Here is a 13,182-nt window from a genome sequence, read left to right as displayed (position 1 = left end):
TTTTATCTGATACAGATATAGACATTCATATAGATGCAGTCAACAGTCATCTGTCCATCCCATTCTCTTCTTCAGATGGTGAGAAACAGGAAGTGAGGTTGGCTGGCTCCGCCTCCAGACACTGCTTTAATGACCTCACGCCGAACACACAGTACACGATAAACGTTCACGCTCAACTGCAGGACACTGAGGGACCGGCCGTCACCACCACACAGAGGACATGTATGTATACACATACATTACATTTACATTTACATTTAGTCATTTAGCAGATGCTTTTATACAAAGCGACTTACAAATTAGGACTAAATCAAGCAAGTCATCATGAAGAGGCAAAAACAATGCAAGAAGTGCTCAAAATACACAGTTCAGGCATTGTTCAGAGTAGCATAAGCCAGACAAGGGAGGATTAAGGGAAAAGGAAAAGGTCTTTTGAATGTTGCCAGGGATTCTGCGTTCCGGATGAGGGAGGGAGAGCATTCCACCAGCAGGGAACCGTGAATGAGAATGTTCTGGAGAGTGATTTTGTGGCTTTCTGTGATGGAACCACGAGACGTCGCTCGCTGACCGATCGTAAGCTTCTGGTAGACGTCGCTCGTTGGCCGATCGTAGGCTTCTGGTAGACGTCGCTCGTTGGCCGATCGCAGGCTTCTGGTAGACGTCGCTCGTTGGCCGATCGCAGGCTTCTGGTAGACGTCGCTCGTTGGCCGATCGCAGGCTTCTGGTAGACGTCGCTCGTTGGCCGATCGCAGGCTTCTGGTAGACGTCGCTCGCTGACCGATCGTAAGCTTCTGGTAGACGTCGCTCGTTGGCCGATCGTAGGCTTCTGGTAGACGTCGCTCGTTGGCCGATCGCAGGCTTCTGGTAGACGTCGCTCGTTGGCCGATCGTAGGCTTCTGGTAGATGTCGCTCGTTGGCCGATCGTAGGCTTCTGGTAGACGTCGCTCGTTGGCCGATCGCAGGCTTCTGGTAGACGTCGCTCGTTGGCCGATCGCAGGCTTCTGGTAGACGTCGCTCGTTGGCCGATCGCAGGCTTCTGGTAGACGTCGCTCGTTGGCCGATCGCAGGCTTCTGGTAGACGTCGCTCGTTGGCCGATCGCAGGCTTCTGGTAGACGTCGCTCGTTGACCGATCGCAGGCTTCTGGTAGACGTCGCTCGTTGGCCGATCGCAGGCTTCTGGTAGACGTCGCTCGCTGACCGATCGTAAGCTTCTGGTAGACGTCGCTCGTTGGCTGATCGCAGGCTTCTGGTAGACGTCGCTCGTTGGCCGATCGCAGGCTTCTGGTAGACGTCGCTCGTTGGCCGATCGCAGGCTTCTGGTAGACGTCGCTCGTTGGCCGATCGCAGGCTTCTGGTAGACGTCGCTCGTTGGCCGATCGCAGGCTTCTGGTAGACGTCGCTCGTTGGCCGATCGCAGGCTTCTGGTAGACGTCGCTCGTTGGCCGATCGCAGGCTTCTGGTAGACGTCGCTCGTTGGCCGATCGCAGGCTTCTGGTAGACGTCGCTCGTTGGCTGATCGCAGGCTTCTGGTAGACGTCGCTCGTTGGCCGATCGCAGGCTTCTGGTAGACGTCGCTCGTTGGCCGATCGCAGGCTTCTGGTAGACGTCGCTCGTTGGCCGATCGCAGGCTTCTGGTAGACGTCGCTCGTTGGCCGATCGCAGGCTTCTGGTAGACGTCGCTCGTTGGCCGATCGCAGGCTTCTGGTAGACGTCGCTCGTTGACCGATCGCAGGCTTCTGGTAGACGTCGCTCGTTGGCCGATCGCAGGCTTCTGGTAGACGTCGCTCGTTGGCCGATCGCAGGCTTCTGGTAGACGTCGCTCGTTGGCCGATCGCAGGCTTCTGGTAGACGTCGCTCGCTGACCGATCGCAGGCTTCTGGTAGACGTCGCTCGTTGGCCGATCGCAGGCTTCTGGTAGACGTCGCTCGTTGGCCGATCGCAGGCTTCTGGTAGACGTCGCTCGTTGGCCGATCGCAGGCTTCTGGTAGACGTCGCTCGTTGGCCGATCGCAGGCTTCTGGTAGACGTCGCTCGTTGGCCGATCGCAGGCTTCTGGTAGACGTCGCTCGTTGGCCGATCGCAGGCTTCTGGTAGACGTCGCTCGTTGGCCGATCGCAGGCTTCTGGTAGACGTCGCTCGTTGGCCGATCGCAGGCTTCTGGTAGACGTCGCTCGTTGACCGATCGCAGGCTTCTGGTAGACGTCGCTCGTTGACCGATCGCAGGCTTCTGGTAGACGTCGCTCGTTGGCCGATCGCAGGCTTCTGGTAGACGCCGCTCGTTGGCCGATCGCAGGCTTCTGGTAGACGTCGCTCGTTGGCCGATCGCAGGCTTCTGGTAGACGCCGCTCGTTGGCCGATCGTAGGCTTCTGGTAGACGTCGCTCGTTGGCCGATCGCAGGCTTCTGGTAGACGTCGCTCGCTGACCGATCGCAGGCTTCTGGTAGACGTCGCTCGTTGGCCGATCGCAGGCTTCTGGTAGACGTCGCTCGTTGGCCGATCGCAGGCTTCTGGTAGACGTCGCTCGTTGACCGATCGCAGGCTTCTGGTAGACGCCGCTCGTTGGCCGATCGCAGGCTTCTGGTAGACGTCGCTCGTTGGCCGATCGTAGGCTTCTGGTAGACGCCGCTCGTTGGCCGATCGCAGGCTTCTGGTAGACGTCGCTCGTTGGCCGATCGCAGGCTTCTGGTAGACGTCGCTCGTTGGCCGATCGCAGGCTTCTGGTAGACGTCGCTCGTTGGCCGATCGCAGGCTTCTGGTAGACGTCGCTCGTTGGCCGATCGCAGGCTTCTGGTAGACGTCGCTCGCTGACCGATCGCAGGCTTCTGGTAGACGTCGCTCGTTGACCGATCGCAGGCTTCTGGTAGACGTCGCTCGTTGGCCGATCGCAGGCTTCTGGTAGACGTCGCTCGTTGACCGATCGCAGGCTTCTGGTAGACGTCGCTCGCTGACCGATCGCAGGCTTCTGGTAGACGTCGCTCGTTGACCGATCGCAGGCTTCTGGTAGACGTCGCTCGCTGACCGATCGCAGGCTTCTGGTAGACGTTGCTCGTTGGCCGATCGCAGGCTTCTGGTAGACGCCGCTCGTTGGCCGATCGTAGGCTTCTGGTAGACGTCGCTCGTTGGCCGATCGTAGGCTTCTGGTAGACGCCGCTCGTTGGCCGATCGCAGGCTTCTGGTAGACGTCGCTCGTTGGCCGATCGTAGGCTTCTGGTAGACGCCGCTCGTTGGCCGATCGCAGGCTTCTGGTAGACGTCGCTCGTTGACCGATCGCAGGCTTCTGGTAGACGTCGCTCGCTGACCGATCGCAGGCTTCTGGTAGACGTCGCTCGTTGGCCGATCGTAGGCTTCTGGTAGACGCCGCTCGTTGGCCGATCGTAGGCTTCTGGTAGACGCCGCTCGTTGGCCGATCGTAGGCTTCTGGTAGACGCCGCTCGTTGGCCGATCGTAGGCTTCTGGTAGACGTCGCTCGTTGGCCGATCGTAGGCTTCTGGTAGACGCCGCTCGTTGGCCGATCGTAGGCTTCTGGTAGACGCCGCTCGTTGGCCGATCGTAGGCTTCTGGTAGACGCCGCTCGTTGGCCGATCGCAGGCTTCTGGTAGACGTCGCTCGTTGACCGATCGCAGGCTTCTGGTAGACGTCGCTCGCTGACCGATCGCAGGCTTCTGGTAGACGTCGCTCGTTGGCCGATCGTAGGCTTCTGGTAGACGTCGCTCGTTGGCCGATCGCAGGCTTCTGGTAGACGTCGCTCGCTGACCGATCGCAGGCTTCTGGTAGACGTCGCTCGTTGGCCGATCGCAGGCTTCTGGTAGACGTCGCTCGTTGACCGATCGCAGGCTTCTGGTAGACGTCGCTCGTTGGCCGATCGCAGGCTTCTGGTAGACGTCGCTCGTTGGCCGATCGCAGGCTTCTGGTAGACGTCGCTCGTTGACCGATCGCAGGCTTCTGGTAGACGTCGCTCGCTGACCGATCGCAGGCTTCTGGTAGACGTCGCTCGTTGGCCGATCGCAGGCTTCTGGTAGACGTCGCTCGTTGGCCGATCGTAGGCTTCTGGTAGACGTCGCTCGTTGGCCGATCGTAGGCTTCTGGTAGACGTCGCTCGTTGGCCGATCGCAGGCTTCTGGTAGACGTCGCTCGTTGGCCGATCGCAGGCTTCTGGTAGACGTCGCTCGTTGACCGATCGTAGGCTTCTGGTAGACGTCGCTCGTTGGCCGATCGCAGGCTTCTGGTAGACGTCGCTCGTTGGCCGATCGCAGGCTTCTGGTAGACGTCGCTCGTTGGCCGATCGCAGGCTTCTGGTAGACGTCGCTCGTTGGCCGATCGCAGGCTTCTGGTAGACGTCGCTCGTTGGCCGATCGCAGGCTTCTGGTAGACGTCGCTCGTTGGCCGATCGCAGGCTTCTGGTAGACGTCGCTCGTTGGCCGATCGCAGGCTTCTGGTAGACGTCGCTCGTTGGCCGATCGCAGGCTTCTGGTAGACGTCGCTCGTTGGCCGATCGCAGGCTTCTGGTAGACGTCGCTCGTTGGCCGATCGCAGGCTTCTGGTAGACGTCGCTCGTTGACCGATCGCAGGCTTCTGGTAGACGTCGCTCGTTGGCCGATCGCAGGCTTCTGGTAGACGTCGCTCGTTGGCCGATCGCAGGCTTCTGGTAGACGTCGCTCGTTGGCCGATCGCAGGCTTCTGGTAGACGTCGCTCGTTGACCGATCGCAGGCTTCTGGTAGACGTCGCTCGTTGACCGATCGCAGGCTTCTGGTAGACGTCGCTCGTTGACCGATCGCAGGCTTCTGGTAGACGTCGCTCGTTGGCCGATCGCAGGCTTCTGGTAGACGTCGCTCGTTGACCGATCGCAGGCTTCTGGTAGACGTCGCTCGTTGGCCGATCGCAGGCTTCTGGTAGACGTCGCTCGTTGGCCGATCGCAGGCTTCTGGTAGACGTCGCTCGTTGGCCGATCGCAGGCTTCTGGTAGACGTCGCTCGTTGGCCGATCGCAGGCTTCTGGTAGACGTCGCTCGTTGGCCGATCGCAGGCTTCTGGTAGACGTCGCTCGTTGGCCGATCGCAGGCTTCTGGTAGACGTCGCTCGTTGGCCGATCGCAGGCTTCTGGTAGACGTCGCTCGTTGGCCGATCGCAGGCTTCTGGTAGACGTCGCTCGTTGACCGATCGCAGGCTTCTGGTAGACGTCGCTCGTTGGCCGATCGTAGGCTTCTGGTAGACGTCGCTCGCTGGCCGATCGTAGGCTTCTGGTAGACGTCGCTCGTTGACCGATCGCAGGCTTCTGGTAGACGCCGCTCGTTGGCCGATCGCAGGCTTCTGGTAGACGTCGCTCGTTGGCCGATCGTAGGCTTCTGGTAGACGCCGCTCGTTGGCCGATCGCAGGCTTCTGGTAGACGTCGCTCGTTGGCCGATCGCAGGCTTCTGGTAGACGTCGCTCGTTGGCCGATCGCAGGCTTCTGGTAGACGTCGCTCGTTGGCCGATCGCAGGCTTCTGGTAGACGTCGCTCGTTGGCCGATCGCAGGCTTCTGGTAGACGTCGCTCGCTGACCGATCGCAGGCTTCTGGTAGACGTCGCTCGTTGACCGATCGCAGGCTTCTGGTAGACGTCGCTCGTTGGCCGATCGCAGGCTTCTGGTAGACGTCGCTCGTTGACCGATCGCAGGCTTCTGGTAGACGTCGCTCGTTGGCCGATCGCAGGCTTCTGGTAGACGTCGCTCGTTGACCGATCGCAGGCTTCTGGTAGACGTCGCTCGTTGACCGATCGCAGGCTTCTGGTAGACGTCGCTCGTTGGCCGATCGCAGGCTTCTGGTAGACGTCGCTCGTTGACCGATCGCAGGCTTCTGGTAGACGTCGCTCGTTGACCGATCGCAGGCTTCTGGTAGACGTCGCTCGTTGGCCGATCGCAGGCTTCTGGTAGACGTCGCTCGTTGACCGATCGTAGGCTTCTGGTAGACGTCGCTCGTTGGCCGATCGCAGGCTTCTGGTAGACGTCGCTCGTTGGCCGATCGCAGGCTTCTGGTAGACGTCGCTCGCTGACCGATCGCAGGCTTCTGGTAGACGTCGCTCGTTGACCGATCGCAGGCTTCTGGTAGACGTCGCTCGCTGACCGATCGCAGGCTTCTGGTAGACGTTGCTCGTTGGCCGATCGCAGGCTTCTGGTAGACGCCGCTCGTTGGCCGATCGTAGGCTTCTGGTAGACGTCGCTCGTTGGCCGATCGTAGGCTTCTGGTAGACGCCGCTCGTTGGCCGATCGCAGGCTTCTGGTAGACGTCGCTCGTTGACCGATCGCAGGCTTCTGGTAGACGTCGCTCGCTGACCGATCGCAGGCTTCTGGTAGACGTCGCTCGTTGGCCGATCGCAGGCTTCTGGTAGACGTCGCTCGTTGGCCGATCGCAGGCTTCTGGTAGACGTCGCTCGCTGACCGATCGCAGGCTTCTGGTAGACGTCGCTCGTTGGCCGATCGTAGGCTTCTGGTAGACGTCGCTCGTTGTCCGATCGTAGGCTTCTGGTAGACGTCGCTCGTTGACCGATCGCAGGCTTCTGGTAGACGTCGCTCGTTGGCCGATCGCAGGCTTCTGGTAGACGTCGCTCGTTGTCCGATCGTAGGCTTCTGGTAGACGTCGCTCGTTGACCGATCGCAGGCTTCTGGTAGACGTCGCTCGTTGGCCGATCGCAGGCTTCTGGTAGACGTCGCTCGCTGACCGATCGCAGGCTTCTGGTAGACGTCGCTCGTTGGCCGATCGCAGGCTTCTGGTAGACGTCGCTCGTTGGCCGATCGCAGGCTTCTGGTAGACGTCGCTCGTTGGCCGATCGCAGGCTTCTGGTAGACGTCGCTCGTTGACCGATCGCAGGCTTCTGGTAGACGTCGCTCGTTGGCCGATCGCAGGCTTCTGGTAGACGTCGCTCGTTGGCCGATCGCAGGCTTCTGGTAGACGTCGCTCGTTGGCCGATCGCAGGCTTCTGGTAGACGTCGCTCGTTGGCCGATCGCAGGCTTCTGGTAGACGTCGCTCGTTGTCCGATCGTAGGCTTCTGGTAGACGTCGCTCGTTGGCCGATCGCAGGCTTCTGGTAGACGTCGCTCGTTGACCGATCGCAGGCTTCTGGTAGACGTCGCTCGCTGACCGATCGCAGGCTTCTGGTAGACGTCGCTCGTTGGCCGATCGCAGGCTTCTGGTAGACGTCGCTCGTTGGCCGATCGTAGGCTTCTGGTAGACGTCGCTCGTTGGCCGATCGTAGGCTTCTGGTAGACGACGCTCGTTGGCCGATTGCAGGCTTCTGGTAGACGTCGCTCGTTGGCCGATCGCAGGCTTCTGGTAGACGTCGCTCGTTGACCGATCGCAGGCTTCTGGTAGACGTCGCTCGTTGGCCGATCGTAGGCTTCTGGTAGACGTCGCTCGTTGGCCGATCGCAGGCTTCTGGTAGACGTCGCTCGCTGACCGATCGCAGGCTTCTGGTAGACGTCGCTCGTTGGCCGATCGCAGGCTTCTGGTAGACGTCGCTCGCTGACCGATCGCAGGCTTCTGGTAGACGTCGCTCGTTGACCGATCGCAGGCTTCTGGTAGACGTCGCTCGTTGGCCGATCGTAGGCTTCTGGTAGACGTCGCTCGTAGGCCGATCGTAGGCTTCTGGTAGACGTCGCTCGTTGACCGATCGCAGGCTTCTGGTAGACGTCGCTCGTTGACCGATCGCAGGCTTCTGGTAGACGTCGCTCGTTGACCGATCGCAGGCTTCTGGTAGACGTCGCTCGTTGGCCGATCGTAGGCTTCTGGTAGACGTCGCTCGTTGACCGATCGCAGGCTTCTGGTAGACGTCGCTCGTTGACCGATCGCAGGCTTCTGGTAGACGTCGCTCGTTGGCCGATCGCAGGCTTCTGGTAGACGTCGCTCGTTGGCCGATCGTAGGCTTCTGGTAGACGTCGCTCGTTGACCGATCGCAGGCTTCTGGTAGACGTCGCTCGTTGGCCGATCGCAGGCTTCTGGTAGACGTCGCTCGTTGGCCGATCGCAGGCTTCTGGTAGACGTCGCTCGCTGACCGATCGCAGGCTTCTGGTAGACGTCGCTCGTTGGCCGATCGCAGGCTTCTGGTAGACGTCGCTCGTTGGCCGATCGCAGGCTTCTGGTAGACGTCGCTCGTTGGCCGATCGCAGGCTTCTGGTAGACGTCGCTCGTTGGCCGATCGCAGGCTTCTGGTAGACGTCGCTCGTTGGCCGATCGCAGGCTTCTGGTAGACGTCGCTCGTTGGCCGATCGCAGGCTTCTGGTAGACGTCGCTCGTTGGCCGATCGCAGGCTTCTGGTAGACGTCGCTCGTTGGCCGATCGCAGGCTTCTGGTAGACGTCGCTCGCTGACCGATCGCAGGCTTCTGGTAGACGTCGCTCGTAGGCCGATCGTAGGCTTCTGGTAGACGTCGCTCGTAGGCCGATCGTAGGCTTCTGGTAGACGTCGCTCGTTGACCGATCGCAGGCTTCTGGTAGACGTCGCTCGTTGACCGATCGCAGGCTTCTGGTAGACGTCGCTCGTTGACCGATCGCAGGCTTCTGGTAGACGTCGCTCGTTGGCCGATCGTAGGCTTCTGGTAGACGTCGCTCGTTGACCGATCGCAGGCTTCTGGTAGACGTCGCTCGTTGGCCGATCGCAGGCTTCTGGTAGACGTCGCTCGTTGGCCGATCGCAGGCTTCTGGTAGACGTCGCTCGTTGGCCGATCGCAGGCTTCTGGTAGACGTCGCTCGTTGGCCGATCGCAGGCTTCTGGTAGACGTCGCTCGTTGACCGATCGTAAGCTTCTGGTAGACGTCGCTCGTTGACCGATCGCAGGCTTCTGGTAGACGTCGCTCGTTGACCGATCGCAGGCTTCTGGTAGACGTCGCTCGTTGGCCGATCGTAGGCTTCTGGTAGACGTCGCTCGTTGACCGATCGCAGGCTTCTGGTAGACGTCGCTCGTTGACCGATCGCAGGCTTCTGGTAGACGTCGCTCGTTGACCGATCGCAGGCTTCTGGTAGACGTCGCTCGTTGGCCGATCGTAGGCTTCTGGTAGACGTCGCTCGTTGACCGATCGCAGGCTTCTGGTAGACGTCGCTCGTTGGCCGATCGCAGGCTTCTGGTAGACGTCGCTCGTTGGCCGATCGCAGGCTTCTGGTAGACGTCGCTCGTTGGCCGATCGCAGGCTTCTGGTAGACGTCGCTCGTTGGCCGATCGCAGGCTTCTGGTAGACGTCGCTCGTTGGCCGATCGCAGGCTTCTGGTAGACGCCGCTCGTTGGCCGATCGCAGGCTTCTGGTAGACGTCGCTCGTTGACCGATCGCAGGCTTCTGGTAGACGTCGCTCGTTGGCCGATCGCAGGCTTCTGGTAGACGTCGCTCGTTGACCGATCGTAAGCTTCTGGTAGACGTCGCTCGTTGACCGATCGCAGGCTTCTGGTAGACGTCGCTCGTTGGCCGATCGCAGGCTTCTGGTAGACGTCGCTCGTTGGCCGATCGCAGGCTTCTGGTAGACGTCGCTCGCTGACCGATCGCAGGCTTCTGGTAGACGTCGCTCGTTGGCCGATCGCAGGCTTCTGGTAGACGTCGCTCGTTGGCCGATCGCAGGCTTCTGGTAGACGTCGCTCGTTGGCCGATCGCAGGCTTCTGGTAGACGTCGCTCGTTGGCCGATCGCAGGCTTCTGGTAGACGTCGCTCGTTGGCCGATCGCAGGCTTCTGGTAGACGTCGCTCGTTGACCGATCGCAGGCTTCTGGTAGACGTCGCTCGTTGGCCGATCGCAGGCTTCTGGTAGACGTCGCTCGTTGACCGATCGTAGGCTTCTGGTAGACGTCGCTCGTTGGCCGATCGCAGGCTTCTGGTAGACGTCGCTCGTTGGCCGATCGCAGGCTTCTGGTAGACGTCGCTCGTTGGCCTATCGCAGGCTTCTGGTAGACGTCGCTCGCTGACCGATCGCAGGCTTCTGGTAGACGTCGCTCGTAGGCCGATCGCAGGCTTCTGGTAGACGTCGCTCGTAGGCCGATCGTAGGCTTCTGGTAGACGTCGCTCGTTGACCGATCGCAGGCTTCTGGTAGACGTCGCTCGTTGACCGATCGCAGGCTTCTGGTAGACGTCGCTCGTTGGCCGATCGCAGGCTTCTGGTAGACGTCGCTCGTTGGCCGATCGTAGGCTTCTGGTAGACGTCGCTCGTTGACCGATCGCAGGCTTCTGGTAGACGTCGCTCGTTGGCCGATCGCAGGCTTCTGGTAGACGTCGCTCGTTGGCCGATCGCAGGCTTCTGGTAGACGTCGCTCGCTGACCGATCGCAGGCTTCTGGTAGACGTCGCTCGTTGGCCGATCGCAGGCTTCTGGTAGACGTCGCTCGTTGGCCGATCGCAGGCTTCTGGTAGACGTCGCTCGCTGACCGATCGCAGGCTTCTGGTAGACGTCGCTCGTTGACCGATCGCAGGCTTCTGGTAGACGTCGCTCGTTGGCCGATCGCAGGCTTCTGGTAGACGTCGCTCGTTGGCCGATCGCAGGCTTCTGGTAGACGTCGCTCGTCGGCCGATCGCAGGCTTCTGGTAGACGTCGCTCGCTGACCGATCGCAGGCTTCTGGTAGACGTCGCTCGTTGGCCGATCGCAGGCTTCTGGTAGACGCCGCTCGTTGACCGATCGCAGGCTTCTGGTAGACGTCGCTCGTTGGCCGATCGCAGGCTTCTGGTAGACGTCGCTCGTTGGCCGATCGCAGGCTTCTGGTAGACGTCGCTCGTTGACCGATCGCAGGCTTCTGGTAGACGTCGCTCGTTGGCCTATCGCAGGCTTCTGGTAGACGCCGCTCGTTGACCGATCGCAGGCTTCTGGTAGATGTCGCTCGTTGGCCGATCGTAGGCTTCTGGTAGACGTCGCTCGTAGGCCGATCGCAGGCTTCTGGTAGACGTCGCTCGTTGGCCGATCGCAGGCTTCTGGTAGACGTCGCTCGTTGGCCGATCGCAGGCTTCTGGTAGACGTCGCTCGTTGACCGATCGCAGGCTTCTGGTAGATGTCGCTCGTTGACCGATCGCAGGCTTCTGGTAGACGTCGCTCATTGACCGATCGCAGGCTTCTGGTAGACGTCGCTCGTTGACCGATCGCAGGCTTCTGGTAGATGTCGCTCGTTGGCCGATCGTAGGCTTCTGGTAGACGTCGCTCGTTGGCCGATCGCAGGCTTCTGGTAGACGTCGCTCGTTGGCCGATCGCAGGCTTCTGGTAGACGTCGCTCGTTGGCCGATCGCAGGCTTCTGGTAGACGTCGCTCGTTGGCCGATCGCAGGCTTCTGGTAGACGTCGCTCGTTGACCGATCGCAGGCTTCTGGTAGATGTCGCTCGTTGGCCGATCGCAGGCTTCTGGTAGACGCCGCTCGTTGACCGATCGCAGGCTTCTGGTAGATGTCGCTCGTTGGCCGATCGTAGGCTTCTGGTAGACGTCGCTCGTAGGCCGATCGTAGGCTTCTGGTAGACGTCGCTCGTTGGCCGATCGCAGGCTTCTGGTAGACGTCGCTCGTTGGCCGATCGCAGGCTTCTGGTAGACATCGCTCGTTGGCCGATCGTAGGCTTCTGGTAGACGTCGCTCGTAGGCCGATCGTAGGCTTCTGGTAGACGTCGCTCGTTGGCCGATCGCAGGCTTCTGGTAGACGTCGCTCGTTGACCGATCGCAGGCTTCTGGTAGACGTCGCTCGCTGACCGATCATTTGGATCATTTGTAGAGGTTTAGTTGCACATGATGGAAGTCCAGCCAGAAGAGCATTGCAGTAGTCAAGCCTAGAGATGACCAGGGCCTGGACGAGAAGTTGTGTTGCATGCTCAGTTAGGAAAGGCCTGATCTTCCTGATGTTGTGCAGTGCAAACCTCTGCACACACACACACTCTATCACACACACTCTATCACACACACTCTATCTCTCTCACACACACACACACACACATACATACAAACACACACACACACACACACACACACACTGTTGTTTGACCTCAAAAATCTTATTTCAGTGTATTTTTATGTCAAGAATGAAGTGTTATGGGTTAAATCAAGCAGAAATAGCTCTCTAAGGTATTGCAGGTCACCACTTTATACAGTAAATAATGATTCTATTAAACAAAATTAATTTGGTCCCCTGTTAGATGGTTAAGTGCGACACCTATTTGGTTTCTTCATTTTCATTCATTTTGACCTCCAAATTCTTTTTACAATGAATTTTTATTCCAAGAACTGGTGTTTTAGTGTTATTATGAACATTACCGTTACATTCAGAGATATTCCTGACCCAGCGGAACAGCTTGTTTGCTCCATATAGAGCTATAAGGCCATCTAGTGGCAAGAGTCATGAAATATCATGTTATATTATTTTTTTCCACAAGAGGTCGGCAAAGACACCCAATGCAAGATATTTTGAGCTCAATTAAAAGGTTTAGGCATGAAATTGTGAGTTATTTTGAATTTAAGTTGAAAGAATGTGAGGAATGTGGGTCTAAATTACTATTCATTTATTATTGATTAAATCTAGTAATCTAAAGGTAAAAAAAAACACTCTCACACACACACTCACACTCACACACTCTTACACTCACACACACACACACACACACTCACACTCACACACACAATCACACACACACACACACAATCACACACACTTACACTCACACACACACACTTACACTCACACACTTACACTCACACACACTCACACACTCACACACACACACACACACACACACACACACACACACACACACACACACACTCACACACTCTGTGAAAAAGAATCCTCTCTCTAATGGTGATACAGTTATTGTGTTTATAAATATAGAATCATTCAAATGTTGTCTGTCATAATGTATGAGAAATTGGATTCCAAACATTTTAGATGTTATGAGACAGAATTAAGAGATTTATTCAGACATGATTACATCATTTAGACTCGTTCCCGTCAGACGGACAGTGACGAGCATCACCTGTACAGTAGTCTTGTGTTGTTTGTAATGGTGAAATGTGTGTGTAGTTCCTCTGAGCACGGCTCCGCCCACCACGGCCAGAAGCTCCGCCCCTCCGCCCACACTTCCCGCCACTAAAGAAGGTACGTGTCACATGACATTGTGAGGGTTTGGGACGTACAGCAGGCTTCATCTGTGTGTGTGTGTGTGTGTGTGTGTGTGTTAGTGTGTCGTGCTGCTAAAGCAGATCTGGTATTTCTGGTGGA

The 13,182-nt window shown here is 58.5% G+C and overlaps 1 protein-coding gene across 1 annotated transcript in view; it reads left to right on the top strand.

Annotated features, from left to right (window-relative positions):
* The window catches only part of col14a1b (collagen, type XIV, alpha 1b), a 101,898-nt gene that overhangs the window by 43,170 nt on the left and 45,546 nt on the right, over window positions 1-13,182 (top strand). The window contains 3 exon segments of the mRNA XM_079879393.1: window positions 76-222; window positions 12,985-13,059; window positions 13,143-13,182. The exon segment at window positions 13,143-13,182 is cut by the window's right edge and continues 100 nt beyond it. Of these exon segments, the coding sequence (XP_079735519.1) occupies window positions 76-222; window positions 12,985-13,059; window positions 13,143-13,182 (262 nt within the window).

The sequence above is a fragment of the Squalius cephalus genome (genome assembly GCF_949319135.1).
Source record: "Squalius cephalus genome assembly, chromosome: 8".
NCBI classification, from domain to species: Eukaryota; Metazoa; Chordata; class Actinopteri; order Cypriniformes; family Leuciscidae; genus Squalius; species Squalius cephalus.
The sequence above is the reverse complement of the archived record's forward strand: the minus strand, read 5'-3'. Positions and strand labels throughout refer to the sequence as shown.